General features: G+C 57.1%; 9 protein-coding genes across 9 annotated transcripts; 7 read left to right on the top strand and 2 right to left on the bottom strand.

Annotated features, from left to right (window-relative positions):
• Nucleotides 1–665: 665 nt before the first annotated feature.
• On the top strand, nt 666–1,552 carry LAESUDRAFT_746949 (uncharacterized protein; the record flags this gene model as incomplete). Its single annotated transcript, XM_040911445.1, has 3 exons — nt 666–706; nt 995–1,268; nt 1,331–1,552. 3 exons carry the CDS (start codon nt 666–668, stop codon nt 1,550–1,552), a joined length of 537 nt encoding a protein of 178 aa, XP_040768864.1.
• Nucleotides 1,553–3,212: 1,660 nt separating this feature from the next.
• LAESUDRAFT_754817 (uncharacterized protein) lies at nt 3,213–4,110 on the bottom strand (the record flags this gene model as incomplete). Its single annotated transcript, XM_040911946.1, has 4 exons — nt 3,213–3,552; nt 3,617–3,638; nt 3,766–3,973; nt 4,039–4,110. 4 exons carry the CDS (start codon nt 4,108–4,110, stop codon nt 3,213–3,215), a joined length of 642 nt encoding a protein of 213 aa, XP_040768865.1.
• A 26-nt stretch (nt 4,111–4,136) lies between these two features.
• Nucleotides 4,137–7,695, top strand: LAESUDRAFT_710731 (carbohydrate-binding module family 21 protein; the record flags this gene model as incomplete). Its single annotated transcript, XM_040906792.1, has 6 exons — nt 4,137–4,475; nt 4,519–4,553; nt 4,602–4,747; nt 4,889–5,086; nt 5,141–7,382; nt 7,440–7,695. 6 exons carry the CDS (start codon nt 4,137–4,139, stop codon nt 7,693–7,695), a joined length of 3,216 nt encoding a protein of 1,071 aa, XP_040768866.1.
• A 371-nt stretch (nt 7,696–8,066) lies between these two features.
• Nucleotides 8,067–10,473, bottom strand: LAESUDRAFT_782346 (WD40 repeat-like protein; the record flags this gene model as incomplete). Its single annotated transcript, XM_040913863.1, has 7 exons — nt 8,067–9,235; nt 9,300–9,451; nt 9,501–9,621; nt 9,675–10,020; nt 10,085–10,189; nt 10,252–10,320; nt 10,375–10,473. The coding sequence occupies 7 exons, from the start codon at nt 10,471–10,473 to the stop codon at nt 8,493–8,495; spliced, it is 1,635 nt and encodes a 544-aa protein (XP_040768867.1). The 3' UTR covers nt 8,067–8,492.
• Nucleotides 10,474–11,645: 1,172 nt separating this feature from the next.
• Nucleotides 11,646–12,077, top strand: LAESUDRAFT_643024 (Cerato-platanin; the record flags this gene model as incomplete). Its single annotated transcript, XM_040903759.1, has 1 exon — nt 11,646–12,077. One exon carries the CDS (start codon nt 11,646–11,648, stop codon nt 12,075–12,077), a length of 432 nt encoding a protein of 143 aa, XP_040768868.1.
• Nucleotides 12,078–12,716: 639 nt separating this feature from the next.
• LAESUDRAFT_746954 (uncharacterized protein) lies at nt 12,717–14,112 on the top strand (the record flags this gene model as incomplete). The annotated part of the gene is made up of 5 exons (XM_040911446.1): nt 12,717–13,068; nt 13,093–13,173; nt 13,319–13,430; nt 13,540–13,723; nt 13,782–14,112. The coding sequence occupies exons 1-5, from the start codon at nt 12,946–12,948 to the stop codon at nt 14,110–14,112; spliced, it is 831 nt and encodes a 276-aa protein (XP_040768869.1). The 5' UTR covers nt 12,717–12,945.
• Nucleotides 14,113–14,780: 668 nt separating this feature from the next.
• On the top strand, nt 14,781–17,010 carry LAESUDRAFT_809131 (uncharacterized protein). The gene is made up of 2 exons (XM_040914120.1): nt 14,781–16,135; nt 16,189–17,010. The coding sequence occupies exons 1-2, from the start codon at nt 15,083–15,085 to the stop codon at nt 16,792–16,794; spliced, it is 1,659 nt and encodes a 552-aa protein (XP_040768870.1). The 5' UTR covers nt 14,781–15,082; the 3' UTR covers nt 16,795–17,010.
• Nucleotides 16,881–17,316, top strand: LAESUDRAFT_253853 (uncharacterized protein). Its single transcript, XM_040901750.1, has one exon. It carries the CDS (start codon nt 16,966–16,968, stop codon nt 17,182–17,184), a length of 219 nt encoding a protein of 72 aa, XP_040768871.1. The 5' UTR covers nt 16,881–16,965; the 3' UTR covers nt 17,185–17,316.
• Nucleotides 17,317–17,712: 396 nt separating this feature from the next.
• Nucleotides 17,713–18,544, top strand: LAESUDRAFT_754822 (uncharacterized protein; the record flags this gene model as incomplete). The annotated part of the gene is made up of 2 exons (XM_040911948.1): nt 17,713–17,793; nt 17,849–18,544. The coding sequence occupies 2 exons, from the start codon at nt 17,713–17,715 to the stop codon at nt 18,542–18,544; spliced, it is 777 nt and encodes a 258-aa protein (XP_040768872.1).
• Nucleotides 18,545–19,460: the final 916 nt, after the last annotated feature.

Genomic DNA, 19,460 nt, shown 5'->3' on the forward strand with positions numbered 1-19,460 from the left:
CATGCATGCGGCAGAGCTTGCTGGTCGTACAACTATCCGAGTGGCCCATGACAAACAAAAAAAACGCGTGGACACCCAAGTGGCCCCCAAAGCCGTATATGCACGCGCCGCCGAGAAAGAAAAATCAGCCACACGGACTCGATTTCACTATAAGCGACTGAGAGTGAGAGAGCGTGCTGTGACAAGAAAGCGATAGCGTACTGAGAGAGCATCACACGAATGGCCGCTGTGACAATGGCTAGCCTTGTGGTGTGTATATGAGTGTTCGGTACGAAGACAATCCTCCGCGCAACTGTGTAGAAGCGGTACGGGTTTCTTTTTTTTTACTCGATTAGTGCGGTCTTTGTCCGCTTCCAACGGGCAGTTAAGGCCGGTCGACAAAACAGGCAAGCATGGAGGAGCGGCTGATGCATGAAACTGTACCGCCGGACGGGATCATATGCGTGTGGCACGGCGGGGCCACAAGCGGCAGAGGCACATAGCGACCACAGAGTCTTCAAGTTCTGCAGAGCAGCCGGTGAATTGGCTCATATCCTGCAGTTTCAAGTCGAGTCCTGCCTTTTCAGTCAGCTTGCGCGGCCACAAAGAGTGTAGCGGCACACGCATCACTGGGTCTACTATGCAGACATATCTGCGATGCGTCCGAAGTTTTTGGACGCGGACAAATGACCAATAAGCAGTTGATGCTAGTGGCGCTTGAATTCCAGTGAGTCATTGCACGTATAGGAGAAGCTGCTGGCAGAGTAGTCAAGCACTGACCATTTCATATCCACGAGAATGTTTTCATGCTCACCTTCCACTGTCAGCTTGTGCTACCAAAGAACGCATTGAACACAGTAGGCATAAAGTCCACTAAGCGCAGGCGTACCACACACAAATCAAGCGGTGGGCGTTCTGGACTTGTCACGTCGTCCATTTCGCTACTTGCAAAGGTGCACATTCAAGACGTGAACGCTCTCATACCAGCGCATAATTGTCTGTAAAGTACATTCAGTGTCTGCGAGCTGTCTCAACTTGAAGCGAACAGGAAATCCTCCATAAGGAAGCACTGGCAGCACCAGCCATTTGGAAATTTGAAAATTTCCGTTAGCGAGCGCCGGGCCTCTCGCGCAAACGTAAAAACAGTCCAAGTCACCCCGAGTCAACCCGTGTACGCACCCAACTATTCGCACCGCACCCCCAAGTCATTACTGAATACAAGACCAGGCGAGACCTCTCCACAGCACCGCATTGCAAAAATGGCCATCCCAATTGGCGACCAAACTAAAGTTATCTGCCGCGCATAAAGATCACGAACGGACCCCGCACCGCTGCTATGGTATAACTACAGCATCCAGAGCTTCTTACTCGCTCCGAGCCCAAGCGCGGGGAAACAGCCTCCGCCTCCGCCGCACGCCCCGCAGATCCCCACCCAAGGCCCGCACCCGCACCCTTACCCCAGCCTAGCCACCCCAGCACACGCATGCCCCGAACCTCGACCAACGCCCCACACTGGCAGTACACGTCCCCAGAGCGCCAGGACGAGCGCACCGGGAGAGGGTACTTCCACTAGCACGGCGGCGTCCCTGGCATGGAAATTGAATGCTTGAATGTTACGTTCCCGCGTGCAGCAGATAAGCCGCAATTCAAATGCTGGCGTAGGTACCGGGGATGGAGCTCGGCCCGCTGACGGGCGTTCAAGGCGTATTCAAATATTCAATTGCAACGGGGATCATCATAGCTGGAACTAGGCTGGCCACCGATAACTTCGGCCATCGGGCCACAGCTGCCTATTCGTGGGTTGACGCGCTCCTTCACTGCGCCAGAGGTCGATGATCGCCAGACTGAGAAAAAATAGTCGTTTATTCGTACGTGGTGAGATGGCGTGATGTCCCATTATTGCGTCCGAAGCGCGATGTCAGCCCTGAGCCTGATAGAATCCTGAAACACATCCGCGTAAAGTTCTTTAATTACGAGTACTACGTGCGTGTTCATCAGTGAACATACGGCTATCCCATCTTGCTATCGCATATTCCAAACGTTTGAGAGCAACCACACCCCGATCAGATACAATATCATATCATGATTACACTCCACACGGACCCACACACCCAACACACGCGAGTAACCATGTAACCGTGACGACCTTACAATCTGATTTTATTTTCTTCGACGATCAAAAACCAGGGACAAGTTGCAAGACTCGAAAATGCACCGGGCTCAGATCACCGACGAGCGATGCCTCGGGCTCCGCAAAGTCGCGAACGTCTAGATGTATGCGTGCTTTCCGGGACGAACCCCGAGGGAATAGGGCGCACACTTCCGAGCTCGCCAGTCGAAATAGAGGGGGGTGGGGGCAACTCACACGATCATCCAGACACGTATGACCCTGATCGGCTCGCAGCATCAGCTCACCCATAGACCCTAACACTGACACCGCTACACAGCATCACAGCAAGACGCACCAGCGCACGCGAGAACCACACATCGCGTGGCGCGTCTCCCCAGAACGTGCAGACGCGTGCCCCCTCGTGTGCGCACCTCCAGCCTCAAGCTGCACATCCCCTTTGATCTACGCTCTCCGCTCTCGGTCAACCCTTAAAAACAGAAGAGAACGTCACCAACGCAATTCCGTGCAGATCCTGCATTCGTATGATGATGATGATGATGATCCTGCCGAGCGATGAACGCACACGATGATCCATTTGCGTCAGACTGCGCGCCGTGAAGGACACCGGCCATTGAGATGTCTGATGTATTGAGATCACGCGCGGTCGACTATCACCTTTCGGCTTGGAGTATCGCATCCAGGCCTGAAGCTTGAAACGGATCGATATGGTTCCACCGACGCATGCGAAGCTGACCATCTCTATCGACTGACAGAAGATTCGCGTTTGTATTCAGTTCAAGCTTCAACGCTCAGCGGTCCCACCAATGCGGTGTCGTTGCACTACACGCCGGCCACCGGCCGGATCTTCATTCTCATGATCACGATTACGATTGTTCGGGTATCTTGCAGTTGATGAACATCGGCGCGAGCCTGGATGTAATGGGCATTTGCATTGGCGCGGCGCGATCGGGAAGCACGCCGAGCTTTGCAAATGACCGTCAGCGAAATCACGAAGAAGTGTATTATAGATGTTACTCACCGAGGGGGCCACCTGACCGAAGTGTGGAGCTATCGGGGATTACGGCGGGTGGAACGGTAGCGCCCAAGCGAGGCGCTGAGCCGCTCAGGCGTGCCCAAACAGGAGCTGTGGCCTCGCAGTCAAGTCAAAGCTAGACAGCGAAAATGGTTTCTTGACAGTAGACTGCGGTCCAGCCCGCGAGCCCCAACGATCGAGAGTAATGTCCATTGGGGGCGAGGGGGTCAAGAGACAACGCGTTAGGCGGGCGGTGTCCCTGGTTTGACACGTCCGCGCGGGCGGGTGTGGAGCATCACAGTAGCGCAGTAACAATAGTGATCGCGCGTGGTGAAGTTGTGGCCGCGTGCAGGCCAGCTGACCGTCCTGCAGGAGAGTGAGGATGATGGACGGACCGAGGGCGAGGGGGCGCGGAGATCGCAGCAGGTAGCTAGACGTTAGTGTTCGAGTGTGCGCGGAAGATGTAGCGATGCAGCATCAGCGTTCGGACTTACAGCCGCCGTTTCTTCGGACAAGCTGCAAAGAGCGTGCATCAGACCGGTGAAAGAGGACAATGGATGCACGTGACGTCATTCACACTGGCAAAGTCGCCGGTGCCGGCGGTGATTGGCTGGAAGGGGGCCCATTCGGGGAGAGCACGAACGTGGGCTCGGCGAGGTGCCGCGGGTTGCAAGCGACAATCTGGCGAGGATCATATTGCCTGTTGCGGTCGCAGGTCGTTCCATTAGGCCGAGGATGAGGTGATCCGCGTGTACGTGAGGGATAGGCACAATTTGCTGGTTGCCACCGAAGCCGGGAGTGCTGGGAATACGATGCTGCTGAGCGCGACGGCGGGCGGCGGGGCAGACGACCTGGAAGGCGCATATGCATGAGCAGGTAGGATGCGCCTGTATTATACGGTGGCAGCGTCGCGTACGCGAGATGGAGGGCTGCGATCGGGTGAGGGCTGTGATCCGACGGCAGAGGATTGGTATCGATATGGTGTCATCCGCTGTTACGTGGCCACGTCGCGCGATGGCTGCCAGCGAGGTCAGCACGATGAGGAGCGAAAGCGGGGCCGAGTGCTGGGCAAGCAGGCCTGGGAGGCGCCTCGACCTGGGAGTGGGAAGGAGAGTCCGTCATTCGAGGCGGGAGGTGGCGCGCGATAGCAGGGATCGAGGCCGAGCGTCCGCTTCCGTTGAGAGCTCCTGCAGATCTCTCAGGAGAAAACCTGCGCGCTCTTATGCCTCGTCGCCGTCGCATCGTGCCCGCGGACATGCAGGCAGGAACGTGCGACTGATGAGCGATGGCAACAATTCGCAGGGACGGCCAAAAGGAGGCAGATCGCGCATCATCAGTGATGGACATGAAGTGGTGAAAAAAAATAGTAGTAGTGAATTTGGAATACAAGGTATAGGCGCCCATGATAGTTCCTGTCGAGACTCGGGCCACGTGCGCCCCATCTATTGCTCGCGCTTCTCAACCTGCATCTCTTTTTAGCCTCCCTCCTCCCTCCCTCCTTCCTCACGCCCTCCTCCTCCCTCCCGCCGCCGCCGCTGGCCTCCTCCTCCTCCCCCCACCCCCCGTCCTCGTCGTCCACATTCTATTTATCACGACCCACGACGACGCGCCCCGCCTTTTCCTCTGTAAGCCGCGCCGCAAATTTGCAACCGCCGCGGACTAAGCACTATCGTGCCGTATCTCCCCTTCCCCTGCCGCCCCATTCTCCGTCTTTCTCCCCCCTATACATACCGATAAGTGCTCGTACTCCACCCCCATCACTCCAGGTGAGTTTGCATCCACTCCCCCGCGGGCTGACCCTGCCAGCCGCCGCCCACCGCACGCTGATCACCGCTTCCCAGTTCCTGTCCGGCGCATCACCCACTCTTCTTTCTTCCTGTGCATTCTGCCTGTTATATTTACACCCTCTATCGTCGCGCGAGGACCCATTCGACGCCAGCATCGGAACGACGTGTCACCACAAAGTGAGTCCTGCCGTCCTGCGTGCGCGTTCTCCTGACCGACGATACCTGTGTTAGACATATCCCATCCTGTTCGTGTCCACCACACCCCTATGAGCATCGCACTCGGTTACAACACCGCAATACCCACTGCCTCCATGGACTACGCCTTCCCCTTCTCGCGGCACTCTAACACCGCCGGCGCGCCCCTTCCTCGCATCCCCAAGCGTTCCTCCTCCTCGTCGCGCATCCATCATGCATCCAGCGCTTCCCTCCATAGCATCTTCACAGAGAGTCCATCACGCAGCAGCACCTCCCCATCAGCTACCTCTACGACTGCTACTACCACGACCTCGCCTGCGCTCGTCGTGCAGCCCCCAACCCCACCACGCTCTGAGGGCTCCCGCATCGCCTCGGGCTCCGGCTCCTCGAGTTCGTCAGATTCTCCCCTCGTCGTCGGTCGCCATCGACGCACGCGTAGCGGGACCAACATGCCCTCTGTGGCATTGCGCCCACCAGAAGAGTCCACACCAGTCCCCTCCAAGTCCACAGCGTCGCGCGTCGCATGGCCGCTGCAGCCGTCTGCAATGTCATTCGACGACGACGACGAGACACCCCGCCCATCGAGTTCAAAGATTAGCAAGCATCGCCCCGAGACGACCACCATTAGCACGAGTTCCAATCACGCAACGCGTTCTGCGTCTGTGTCTATACCCGCATCCATCACATCGCAACTCGTGCGCAAGAAGTCTGGGGAGCCGCTCAAGTCGTCTTTGAAGTCGCGGCGGGCAATCGCGAGAGGCGACCTGTCTGTCATTACCGGTCCGGGAATCTCGAGCAAGAGTGAGCCGAACACGCCGTCGCATATCAAGAGCGTGCACTTCGATGCGAAGCTGGAACACGTGAAGTTGTTTTTGGCGGAGCAGAAACCGGCGGCGGTGTCGCGAGACGGCAGCCCGACGACAGATACGAGCGGGACGGAGAACGATTGGCCGGGATGGATATACGGTGCGGAGAGCAGGGGGCGGGAGACGAAGAAGGGAGCTCTGGTCATGGAGGTGATGAACATGCCGGAGCGGAAGGAGAAGAAGGAGAAGTTGACAGAGAAGACGGCAGACAAGACGGACGTCCTCCTAGAGGAGTTCGTGCTCTCTGCGGACGGCACCTCAGCGAACGGGCGCGTGCGCGTGCGGAACATCGCGTTCGAGAAGTGGGTCGCGATCCGGTTCACGTTCGACTGGTGGCAGACGACGAGCGAGGTGACGGCCAAGTACGTGCAGACGCTGCCCGGGGGCGTGTTCGACGTGTTCGCGTTCACCATACGCCTAGGCGACATGCTCGCGCGCATCGAGGAGAAGACGCTCTTCCTCGCGGTGCGGTATACCGCTGCGGGGAAGGAGATCTGGGACAACAACGGCGGCGAGAACTACCGCGCACGGTTCGCGCGGAGGCTGCAGGAGAGCGCGCAGGATAGGGAGAAGGAGCGGCGTGCGCAGGAGGGCATCGCGGACCTCAAGACGAGGCTGGAGAAGGTCGCCAGTGCGGGCGTACGCGAGACGCTCGGCGGGTACCTCGCTCAGCGCAAGAGCTCGTCGCCGTCGCACTCGCCGTCGGGCTCGGACGTGGAAACGTTCAACCTGCGCTCGCACACGTCGCTCTCGAGCCGGTACGACTTCAGCGCGTCGCTGCGGAGCCCGTGGAAGCACAGCTCGCCGACGTCGCCGACGGCGGGGCACGCGCGGAACAGCACGTACCCGAACACGCTGCCGCACTTTCCCGCGCGCACGTTCCAGGCGAAGAGCAGCACGGCGTTTGTGACGCGCGGCTCGCCGAGGATGCTCGATCCGGACGACTTGGTCGTCGACACCGCTGCGTTCTACGCGAACTCGGACTCGGAGGACACGCCTGCGAGCACGCCGGTGGTGTTTTCGCGCCAGAGGGGGCGGAACCACCAGCGCGGGTACTTTGATTTGCACGTGGGGTTCGCGGGCGCGGGCGCGGAGGGGGGCGTGAGGAAGACGCTGCCGACGGCGTTCCGCGAGGAGGGCCCGAGGCTGAGTTCGGTGGACACGTATCGCGTGCCTGCGGAGGTGGAGGCGGTGGAGATTGATAGTGGGAAGCTGAGCGCGACGTGGGCGGTGGAGCGGGGCGGGAGCGAGGAGAGCACGCCGTCGATTACGTCGACGTCGGAGTCGTCAAGGAGCTCGTCGCCTAGCGGGTCGCCGGTGGAGGACAGCTTGCTCTTCAAGTTTTTGGATAGTAACCCGGACAGGGCGCGCAGCCCGGTGATGGACAACAGTTATCACGTCTTCTTGAACAAGTGAGTGTCCTGCGGCTCAGCACAGGATGGCGGACGCTGATGTTGGCGCGTTGTCAGGTTCTGTTTCTATACAGGCTCCGATTCGATGCTCGACGTGCAGCAAGACAGCTTGCAGCGCTCGCGTTCGGCGTCGAGCGTCGAGGAGTTTTTATCCACGCCGAACCCGAACTACCTGTTCTCACCCGCGCAGACGCCCCCGCGCTCGTCGAGCTACGACGACGTCGCGCGCATGAGCGTGAGCGGGAGCAGCACCCCCACTGCGCGCGGGATGGTGGAGAGCGAGAGCTCGACGCCGATGTCGCTCGCGTATTGACTGATCGTTCGTGATTCGTCTTCTAATCGTATATCCATTTTTTTCGTCTCGCGACTTGCATCTCTCGATTTGTCTGTCCCCATCTCATCTCATCGTCTCGTTTCTTATCATTGCACATATGCACATATGCGCCCTCCATACAGATTCCCCCTCCCCACTGGTCTCCAGCCCATGGCATGATTATGATTTTCACATCAGAGTTGTGTACGAGTACGTACTTGGAGCGCCGCCGCCGCCGCCCCAGCTTCACAGCTTAAAATTGGTCATCTCACACCTTTCTCTCTCACTCTGTCTCTCTCCCTCTCTCTATATCTATATACTGCCATCCCATGGACAGTCTGCTACCCCTTCCACAGATACAGATACATGCGACACAGATTCGAGTTGGCTTCGATGATTTTTTTTACCATACTACATGCGTCGTGCGCCTGCGGCAGCAGTGCTCGCGCGGGCCTCGATGATCTGTACTGTACATACATACATGATACATATCCCACATCCTGCTGCTCGAGCCTCAGTAGTATCACGCACCCGTCACGTCTCAAATGTCTGCTCCTTTCACAATTATAGAGTCACTGTTATCCCTTCTGGTCGATGGTGTGCTAGCGAGTGAGTGAGGTTCAGGCTGAGTCTGCAGGAAGAACTCTGCGAGTGCATTGGCTTCTGGTGCGATCGAAGCAGAGGGGTTCTTCCAGAGGTGCCCTCGCTTAGCCCACAAAAGGCAGAACACCTAGAGATCGGTACACAGATATCATTTCTGGAAAACATACTACATGGAAGGGAACAGAGAACCACCATCAGTGCCGACCCCGCCGCGGGCCCCAACGCGTACTTCTGCCCGCCCTACCGCCCCGCCACTCCCGCTGCTCGGGCTCGGGCTCGCCCGATCCAAACATATCTTCCTGCGACGGCAGCGGGCCACTCTGGCGTCCCGCCACCGCGCTCGTCGGCACGCCCGCATCCGCCGCGCCAAAGCCCGGGATATAGTCGTCGCCCATGTCCTGCTGCTGCTGCTGCTGCTGTGATGATTGCTGCGGGCCGGTGAACCTGGCGCGCGCGTACGCGCCGCCGTCAAAGGAGGACGACTGCGATATCGTACGGTCGCCGTCCTCCGTCTTTCCCCACCAGCTGGGACCACCCCCGCCACCACCAGGAGGGGGGCCGCCGCCAGGGCCTCCTGCGCCGCCGCCGAACCCAAACCCAGGGACCATCGCCTCCTCCTCCTCCTCCTGGCCCGTCCCATCCGCCTCGGGCGGCTTTTCGCCTCCCCCGGAGAAGACGGAGGAGGCGTCGCCGGGGCGCTCGCGGCACCAGAAGCGCGTGGTGTGGTCGTTGGAGGCGCTGACGAAGAGGTGGCCGAGCGGGTGGAAGGCGAGCGCCCAGACGTTCGAGTCGTGTGCTTGCGAGAGCGTCGCGCGCGCCCCGGGTTGGGTGGCGCTTTGCGCGGTGGTTTCGGTGGAGGAGGAGAGGTCCCAGTGCAGGATCGCGCCTTCGGACCCTCCCGAGACGAGGAGCGGGTGGATGGGGTGCCATGTGATGGCTGTAGCGGCCAGTTATGTCAGATTGGGTGCTTCGTTCAAGGTGAGAGGGGTGGTTGGACGTACAGCACACTTCCTTCTTGTGCCCTTTCAGGACGCGGAATTCCTTCATGGCGCGAATGTCGAACACTCGGACCGTCTGGTCTCTGGAGGCACTGGCGACCATGTTGCCGTTCGGGGACCATGCCAGGGCTTGTACGGTGTTCTTGTGGTAGTGCCTGCTGGTCGTTTAGTGCAATAAAAGCGAACGAGACGAGGAATACACACAGTGTAGACAGTACTGTCCCGGTCCTTGGATCCCAGAATTTGATCATATTGTCTTTGCTTCCGGAGACCAGAAGCCCTTTGCTCGGATGCCATTCTACGCACTTGACATCCCACCCATGTCCTGAGAAATAGCGTGAGATTTCAAGGAAGCGTTCGAAGATCTCGAGCACCAACCGGTAAGGACCCGCTCCTCCCGACTCTCCTCAAACGCCCATATTCTGACTGTAGAGTCGTCGCTAGCGGTTGCAAAGCGCTGATCGTCCGGGCTGAAGCTCAGGCCTCGGATGGCCTCCCGGTGTCCCGTCCACGCAGTCAAGTTGTTCATGTTTGGCTGGAAGTACTTGATGATGCCACTCTGATCTGCAGAGACGAGATATGCGCCGGCGTGGGTGAACTTCATGGCGCGCACGGCGGTGTCGTGCGCTTGCAGGATCGTCTCGAAGTTGAAGGTGAGGCCGTTCCATAGCGTGAATTCGCCGCTCGTCGAGCCTGTCAGCACTCGTCGGCCCTCCGGTGTCCACTGTGTTTACATAGCTCAGCATGGAACAGATGGCGTTGCAGCGAGCCCGAGAAACGAAACAAACCGTGACGCAATTCACAGGGCACCGGTACTTGTTAATACACGTGTGCACAAACTTCGTGCACAAGGATGTGGAGGGGTTATCTGGGTATGCTTTTGGAGGTAAAAGCTGTTCACCGGTCCTCGTTCAGTCGTCAAAATTCGATATCATTCGCAATATTGTATTCGTACATCAATGATGTAAGGAGGCGCAGGCCTCAAGTACGGTACATATGTGGAATTCGGCCGCAGCTTGCGCAACTTGAGCACACTTCAGCTCACGCGTGTAGCGAACCTCACAAACGTATTGCTCACCAATGCCCATCTGCCCATAGGCCCACTGTAGTCCACCGTCCGTCGCGGGCGGACCTTCTTGACGGGCTTACCGTCCATCAACTGCCTTGCCATAGCCATCTCTTGATCATGTGTGCGGGCATCATCCGGAGGTGGTGGATTTGGGACAGAGAGATTTGCTTTTGGTGTCCATTCATGGGTCGCACGTTCTCCAGATGAAACATACTTGCGTGGCAGGAGAAGGGGGAGCGGGCCCGCGACTGACATGGCTGAGCAGGTGAACGTCCGGTCGGAGGCTCAAAGCGCTGGGCAGGCGCTTGCTGATGGTAGGAGAAGGTCACGTGCGGGCAGGCCACATTCAATTCGCTTGCGTTTCATCTCTGCTTCGCGAGCCGTGCATCGAGTCGCTTTCATCCTTACGTTCTTCCTCCTCCCTCAGCAGGATTCGTCGCCGTTTAGTAGCTGAACACCAATGTGCCTTCATTCAACTCGTCTATCATTCGACACCTAGCGTTGGACGCGAAGCCGGACCGCATGGATTTTTTGGACTTGGCGAGCGATGGTCATCGCTTCGCGCTTACACGGGTACGACGGGACAGGCTTTGATTTGCCCAGCCTCACCTGCCTGGATTGCAGTGGTTCGTCGTCGACCATGACGTTCCGCGCGTTTGCCGTTGACTATGTCATGTGGGTGATACACGCCCCACCTCGGCGCGTCGGACGCCAGCCTACGCCAGAATGGATTCTCACATCAAGGCCCTGCATCACCGTCCAGCCTGGTCACACCCGGCAGGACAAGATCATCATGCCTGACTTTTAACTCCGTAGCGCCGTGCGTGTGAGCTATCGACATCTCGTGCTACCCAATGGTGGCTGTCAATCAGCGCTTCGCACTGTTCCCTCCTCCTGAAAGGTCCTCAAATAGACTTTCTGCGAATGGAATCCCTGAACTCTCTCATCGCTGCCGTGCATTGGACTGATGCACGGCGATGATGCGCCGTCCTGGGATCACTCTTGGCCGGCTTGAATGGCTAGAGTGCCCACAACTCCGATGCGGGAGTAGGCTCTTGCAGCAAGCGATGTCACGTTCGTACCGGACTTCCTCGCCGTCTCTGGTCTCGCTCAGTCACTAGCCAGCCCAGGTGCTCACGCTCCGAGGATGCCCCACGGCCGAGGTTGACCTTTGACTGCATATAAAAATGCTTCCGTCGAGCCTTTCTCTCCCAGAGCACCCGCCGGCTTCCCCCCTCCAAACACACAGTCTCATAACGATTAGCATCGCATATTACATCATGAAGTTCACGTTCACGTCTCTCTTCGCTTCGTTCGCCCTCCTGTGCGGATCCGCACTTGCCCAGACGTCGGCCTCCGTGTCATACGATAACACCTACGACAACGCTGCAGGCTCGCTCGACACCGTAGCCTGTTCCAACGGACCCAACGGCCTCGAGAGCAAGGGCTACACCACGTTCGGTTCCCTCCCCGACTTCCCCTACATCGGCGGTGCACAGGCCGTTACGGGATGGGACAGCCCGAACTGCGGGACGTGCTGGCAGTTGACTTACGATGGGAACACCATCAATGTCCTGGCCATTGATGTCGCTTTGAATGGGTTCAACATCGCGGAGGAGGCGATGAACGCGTTGACCGATAACCAGGCCGGGTTCCTCGGAAGGATCACTGCCACTGCTACCCAGGTCGACGCCTCTGTTTGCGGATTGTGAAGCATGCCACGCTTCAGAGGTACGTTGACTCTCGCTTTTCACGTAACAGTGACGTCCGTTTACATTCGTTTCACAGTTTGCGACGAGAGTCGGACTTATAATTGGACTTGCATACTGGATGGAGTTTGACACCACGCATTACCTCTATGGACTGAACATTTGTAGTCATATTATTGTACACTTCCGCCACAACTATCGTACCATGTATGGTGTGATTCCTGCATAGCAATTTGGATGGATGGAATTTACGTTCTCGCTGAGTGCGCATCACGACTTGGGTAGTAAGGCTGAACATTTGATAGTCATGTTATCGTGCACTTCAACCACAGCTACCATCCCGATGGTATGTCAGAGGATGTCCCTGCGTAGCGATTGGGATGGGTAGAACTAACAATAACAGCTTTCGAGTGCCACAACTCGACTAAGGCTTAGGCTAACCATTTTGCGCAATGGGGTGCAGACGTGATGCTGCTTTATCTCCGAGAGAGATCATCAGAAGGGAACAAGGGACGAAGAGAAGGACCAATTGAGAGCACCCCGAGCGAGCACCCGAATATCGGGTCACCCGCGAAGCAAACACAATTAAATCATATTAGCTTTCGGCTGCAATAGTGCCTTGCCCGTGGAGCGATACTCTGGGCAAGTGGCAAACTCTTTCTGTATTGACGCTTGATGCGCTGCCCTGTGCGTAAGTAGTCCCAAGTGTGAGTGCGATGCTACACGTCATATATCTATGGACAGTGGGTGCTCATCTACCGCCATGAATCCCGATGCCGGGGGACCTGCCTATCTGGTCGACCACCGGCTCAGGCGTCAGGCGTTCAAAGCATACCAATCTAGGCCAGCACATTTGAATTCTATAACCTAAATGTGCGATCTCAATGTTGCCGAGCGGGAGGGCGGAGTGGGAGCCAAATGTACATATGTATTCGGCCGCGAAGAACACCGAGTCGCCCCTGCCCGGGGCCGGGTGGTTGTCGTCATGAGCTCTGTTAGTTAATTTTGAATGCACTAGGGACGGATGGGGAAGGATCGCCACCGTTCCTTCCTAGCTTACGCAAGAGATCCGCGATGTGCCTGTGGAAAGTCGCCGGACGTGTGTGTGCGAGCTCCAATTTTATCTCCATCGAGTGCGAAAGACTCCATGTATTGTGACCGCGAGTTTAGATCGCAGAGTCTGAATAGAATAGAACCCCCCTTCTCCGCGGTAGGATTCTAGCTGATGTAATAATGTTCTGCAGAACATCTCGAATTGTCAGGCGTCATTACGCAGCGTAGAAGCTCTGTGCTTTCTTTCGAAGCTCGAGTGGGTGGTTGCTTTATCCACTGCGCCAGACCAAAGCAGATTGGATCGTTACCAATCGTCTTTCGTCGTTCCCCCTTTCCCCTTCCCCGAAGAGCCATTGAGCCCTTGATACATCATTCCAAGCTGCAGCATAGCATCCACGACCCACGCGACTAGTCTGTGCTGCAGGCGATTCCTCGAGCATGCACACGCAATCAGAGAACCTGGAGAACAATTCGCGGGAAGACCTTGTGCAGAGAAGCACCTGGACCGCGCCAAGCGCGTCGGGATTCGTGGGTCCACTAGCCATAACCGTTGCGGGCGCAAAGGTTATGCAAGCGACACAAAGTCGCGCCGCATGGTACGTCTCCCCTCGGTCGCGTGCCCGAGGGAATGTGCGAGATAGGGGTGCGCTCCAGGTGTTGGTATCAGAGTCAGGCGGCCCGGGCTTCGGACTGCAGCGTTGCGGAAACGCGCCCGCATCCTAACCAATTACGATGGAAGCTTTCCGGTTTCTTACTGGTCAAAGTGGAGCCGCCCAATGCCTCCTTTCAAACGTTAGGCTCTCGGGGAGGACGTGAGGCTGCATTCTATCGCGGCGGATGCTTTGGTTCCATATCGGCAATCACAATCCAGACAACAATTGGCCGAGTGGCAGCTGTCACACTTGAATTAGATCGCTCTCGTCGGATCGTTATCTGGGCAACAGCCAGTGGTCCTAACCCTCCCCCACAGGGCCAAAGAGACTGAACAGCATATATTAAACGGCCACTCCTGATAGACACATAGCGCGAGCTCGGGCGTCCACGAGGCGTCTGCGGAGTCAATCATGATGTATGCATGGAGCACCTTGAAATTCGCAGAAAGACCGAGGCCGTTAGTTAACCTGTTGGCGCCGCTGTCGTAATGCGTGCCGATATGATGTGTTCTTATGTCACGTTCAAGGACGAGGGAAGTAATTGGTGGGGAACGGTGAGGGGCGGATCGGCGCGGCCAGAGGTGGCAGGCGTATAGCCACTATGTACACTCACTGGCACTGGCGAGCGGCGAGCGGCGTGTCTGCGTACGTGCGCGGGAAGAGAAGGGAGCATCGCGCATTGTCGAGCCGGTCTATCTCGATTTGGGGGATCCACGCAGTGGCCAGGAACAAAGTTACTCGGTCCCGAGTCCCTCGCCGAAGGGCGATGATTCCCAGGTGATCACTAGACAGGAGGAATTACTTACTCCTACTTAGAACGGGATTATCCGCACTAATTCGCTAAGCAAACCGACTTTCGTCTACCGTGCTATAAACCCTTCAATTGCGTAGCATGGAGCATGTTGAAGATAGACAGCCGGTAAACCCGTCTCGCTTGCATAATTTAGAAAAAATGCGCGTGACTCGGAACTCGGTGGAGAAATAGGGTCGCTGTTGGGTAGCCTCATGGCGAGAATGGCGGATCCGTGAGATGAAATCTCATCAAGCGAAGGTGGGTGATTAGCGGGTGGGCCATAGATCTCAATCCGGGGCCTCGCCGAGCGCACGTGATTGCTCATTTAGAAAGTAGAGTGTTCCTCTTCCGCTGCACGCACAATTGAAGACGAAGTGGCAAGATCCAATCTCTACAACAGGAGATGGTCGGGCTCACCATATCGGCAGACCGAGGCGCAAGATTCGGTGCTGCTCGTTATAATACCTTCCACCGCGTCCCGTCCTTAGCCTTGTTCCCCTCCGGCCGCCATGTCCCCCCACACGCAAAGCACAATGCCTTGGTATTGTCAGACAGTCGACCGCGACTCCGCAAGCATGTGGTCCGCTCGCTACAGCCCGACCCAGGTTCCAGAGCCTACCACCACCGCCACTCAGCAAACGCAACCTGGGCCGCACGTTCCTTACATACGTTCCGCTCTTCCCGCCTCCTCTACGCGACTGGCCGTCAGGCGCTCCTACTCCTCCGTATACCAAAGCGCCACCTCCAAGCGGCGGGCTCAGCGAAAGCGCGAGAAGGATCCCAGGTGGGCTCCGCGCCCTCCGAACGCCTTCATACTCTTCCGGCGCGACTTTTCTCGGAAACACGCCCAGGCGAACAAGGGCAAGGCGCCGACCATGGAAAAGACGCTGTCCCAGCGAGCTGCCGACGCGTGGGGCTCGCTCACCAAGTCAGAGAAGGAGCACTGGAATCGCCTAGCCGAGCAGGTCAAACTCGAGCACGCGCTTGAGCATCCCGATTACAAGTACCGACCGCAAAGGCGCACCAGTGACTCCCGAAAAGAGGGGGCTCCCATGACACGCCGCGAGCAGGTCGAATCGTTCGTGCGGCAGGTGGCCAACCGTCCGCAGGGCACAGCCTCCGACTCCGAGTCCGCCAGCGACTCGACGAGTCCCCCGAGCCCGGCCAGCATCGAGTCGCAGTGGCCACACGAGTCGCTCGAGGTCACTTCCGCGCGCACCAGTCCCGGGGAATTCAGCGAGGATGAGTTCAAGTCGTCGTCCATGCTCGGGACGTCGCTTCAGGAGCACTTCCACCACCGGCTCTATTCGTCCTTCGAGGCTTCAGCGTCGACGCCTTGCTTTGGCTCGCAGTGGGTCTTGGGCGGCGCTGCGGAGCCACTCGGTTCGGTCTCGTCGCCCTATACGGAGATCGACAAGTCCGGGTGGCCAGCGAGCTACCCGCAGCCTGATAGTCGCTTGTCCTGGGCTCTTGACACGTCTGTTGCGGCCCTTAGTCAGTCCCCCTCTCCAAAGCAAGAGGACTGCGCGGAGCCGCTGTTCTTCCAAGCGCTACAGACCTCAGTACGTTTCTCTCTCATTCTATATATTAGTTCACTCACCCATAATGACTCTAGCTTCCTCCGACGCCGGTCGACTCTCCCCCCGCATCTTCGTATGCTTCTTCGCCGAGCATCGCGAGTCCGCCGCGCCCTGCGCCGCTTTACGGTCGGCGCAGAGCCGCTACCACCTCTGGCGCTTTGCCGTCGCCGTTGACGGTGGTCACTTCGTCGCTTCAGACTTGGAACGGAACACTGCCCAGTGTGGCCGTCACGAGTGTCGAGGGCTACGAAATGCCGTATCGACGCGCGTCAGTGCCATCGCTGTTGTACCCTGAAGATGTGCCTTCGTCGAACGGCCTTCTGTCTGCAGCGGTGGGGGTGGATTTCGACCGGACCCCGCGGACGTCCGACTTCCCCTCGAGCGCACGGGACCCCCGCGTTCCCCCGACACCGCCGCCGACATTCGCCCCTCTCGACGCTGTGGCCAACAACTTCAGCGCGGAGAACCTGGCGGAGCTGAGCCCCGCCGTTAGCGGCTGTTCGTACGACACTACGGCGGCGGACTACGAGGGATACACGCAGGGGCTAGCGGATTTCGGCATCGAGCCTACCACGTACAGCATGTCACCCTTCCAGGATATCGACATCAACGACTTCTTCGACTTTGAATCTACGCTGTAACGATATGAAAACCCGTATGAACTTCACGATGCGACATCAAGATGTTATGACTCTGATGACCAGGGGTACGACCTTTATGGACTATGGTATTTTTCGTCTGCGGTGGTTGCGTTGTACCGATGGACGCTTTCAGAACGGTTCATTTCGGCTGCCGCACCGCGGTATAGAGTCATGCGTGCATCTCATCTCCGTTCTCGCTCCATGTATCTACTACGCCTCCCCCCCTCCGTTTCGTGTCAGTTTGTAGTGTACATAGGTCTGGCCGACTTACGTGTTCTATCGTGCGAAAGTATCGCTGATAAATATACCCCTCTACCGATTTCTGTTCAGAAGCTTGAGCTTGTCAGCCGCGCTGTTCCTGACCGAATGTGCAGAACAACTTTGTTCTAGCCATCAGAACACTTCGCGGCGGCTGGATTGTACGCGGCAATCTGGTCGGCGGAGTGCCGGTGGCACTGAGTGCGTACCCTCGAATCTGGGCGCATCTCAGGTGACTGAGATCCTTCAGAAATATCAAGATTAAGAACAAGACACGACGGGGGAACGGGGGAACGACTCTTGCGCGCGAGTCGGTTCGACGGCAGCCGACTCACACGGGATGAGATTCGCACGCTTTGTTGAACGGGTTAAAAACAGTGCACATGCCTTCAGAGCATGCTGGACAGGACGGAAATATATGTCTCTCACTGGTCATTGCTAGCAGGAATACGACATAGACTCAGGAAAGAGCAAGCGAACAAGTACGACACTGGCGAACGGCCGCGCAGTGTTTTCGCCGATAAGTCATGTTGACGTATTCAACAGTTACTAGACAATTTATCCAGTTGGAAATGATCCATTTGTATATGTCACGTGTGCTGCGCTTCTGCTAGAGCCTTATCCGCCAAAAACTTGCCACGATCCCACCATCTGTTGTGGATGGCTCCACTGCGACGACCAAACATTTTATACGTGAAACATGTCCTGGCCACTACGACGGGCGACGGCCTCTCTTCCACGGTAAGCAGCACGTTCTATTTCGCTCTTGATCCGCTCCGAACTCGCATCTCCATAGACGGCAGTTGATTCTACTTCCAATATACCTGAAATAGACGGCTCTGCCGCTGGCTTCATCATACTTGTCGTCGCTCTCGCTGTCATTGTTCTTGTATGCTGCATCGCGGTCTTCTTCCTCCTCCGCGACCACAGTCCCACGCCATACGAGCGCCAGCTGCGGCGCGCACAAAGTTTGCAAAGGCGGCAATACGCCCCCAGCACGAATTCCTTCCAGCTCTCCGGGCTGCGAGGGAGGATCTCGCGGCTGTTTGGCAGGAGAAGGGCCGAGGGCTGGGTTCGTGCGAACGACGATGACTGGGATACTGCGGACGATCGCACGCTCGTGGCGAAGGACGAAAGAGATGTCCGTGACCGGACTCGTGCTGCTCCTGCTGCTGCAGCTGCGCTTTCTGCTGCCAACCCTCTCCCGGATGGCGATGACGATCCAAGCGCAGAGTCCGTCGAGCTTGCTGCACCGGTGAAATCACCCATGTATACCGACCCGTTCTCTACGTCTCCGACGTCCATGACGTTCTCAGAGGTTGATACGAGGGCCGATATAAGCGATGGCGGACATGCGGAGCAAGAAGATAAGGTGCCGGACCCCGCGCGGTTCTCGGTGCAATCGAGGAGGCAAGGATCGGAAGTTCCGACTATACGCTCCATGCGCAAGTTTGAGAGTGGGACGAAATTCAAGGAAAGCATAGAATTCTGAACTCATGCGAGGCCTCATTGCGGCCCGTCATTACAAGTAAGTTGCTCGCTGATTGTCCAGATGTTTCCGAGTCCGTTTTATTAACCGTGACATGCGTCCACGTCCAGTGCCTTGTCCTCAATCGGTTTCTGCACGACCATCACCTTGCCGAAGTTCGGATGGTACGTTCAGCACAACTATGTAATGTGCTCATGTTATCTTCGGACTTTGCGTCTTTGGAGCCTTTTTGCTTGACAGATATTCTTGGGACTATAGCGTTGTATATTTACTTTGTACTGTTACCTCACTTCAGTAGCGACGAACTCCTGTGGCCTGCTTTCCCCATAGGCATCTCATGACTCACTGCTGCTCAGACTGCTCTCTGACCGACTCGCTTGACTGTATCGTTGTGTATCCTACATAATTATATGTCGTCTGACCAACACGGGGGATGGCCTATCTTTCACCATATCATAATGTGCTATCAAATCTGATTTGATGTCAACTTTGCGGAATGCAGATATATATGACCGTCACAACTGGCATTATGTCTCACATCCATATCCGATTCTCTCCATGCTGTAGATACTAGATAGAACATCATGCAGACTGTAGCAGCACTGCTAAGTAATCGTGAACCATAAAATAGGTCGGAGTGTGAAAATGTGGCCGAACAACACTCGCTGAGACTTAATCTGCACTTCGTTACTCGCTTGCGTAAGGAGCTCCAAGCCCCGCATGCACGATAGTTTTGCAGTTGAATTATTGCTGATGCAATGAGCCCAGGGCCAAAGAGGCCTCGAGCAACGGACAGGGCTGCTGTGGATTCTCAGGCGGCTGAACCCAAGAAGGAACTGAGGAAGAGCATCAAGTCCATCATCATCCCAAGTCTAGGCACTGCAACTATGCCTGCATCTCTTGACTGCTGGGAACTTCA

The sequence above is a fragment of the Laetiporus sulphureus genome (assembly GCF_001632365.1).
Source record: "Laetiporus sulphureus 93-53 unplaced genomic scaffold LAESUscaffold_3, whole genome shotgun sequence".
Taxonomy (NCBI): domain Eukaryota; kingdom Fungi; phylum Basidiomycota; class Agaricomycetes; order Polyporales; family Laetiporaceae; genus Laetiporus; species Laetiporus sulphureus.

What these genes read in the sequence shown, in the direction of transcription:
- LAESUDRAFT_809131 (XM_040914120.1), top strand. Translation starts at nt 15,083, where the DNA reads ATGTCCCCCCACACGCAAAGCACAATGCCTTGGTATTGTCAGACAGTC. An exon ending in TCCAAGCGCTACAGACCTCA is followed by an intron (nt 16,136 to 16,188) that starts GTACGTTTCTCT and finishes TAATGACTCTAG; the next exon opens with CTTCCTCCGACGCCGGTCGA.
- LAESUDRAFT_253853 (XM_040901750.1), top strand. Translation starts at nt 16,966, where the DNA reads ATGCGTGCATCTCATCTCCGTTCTCGCTCCATGTATCTACTACGCCTC.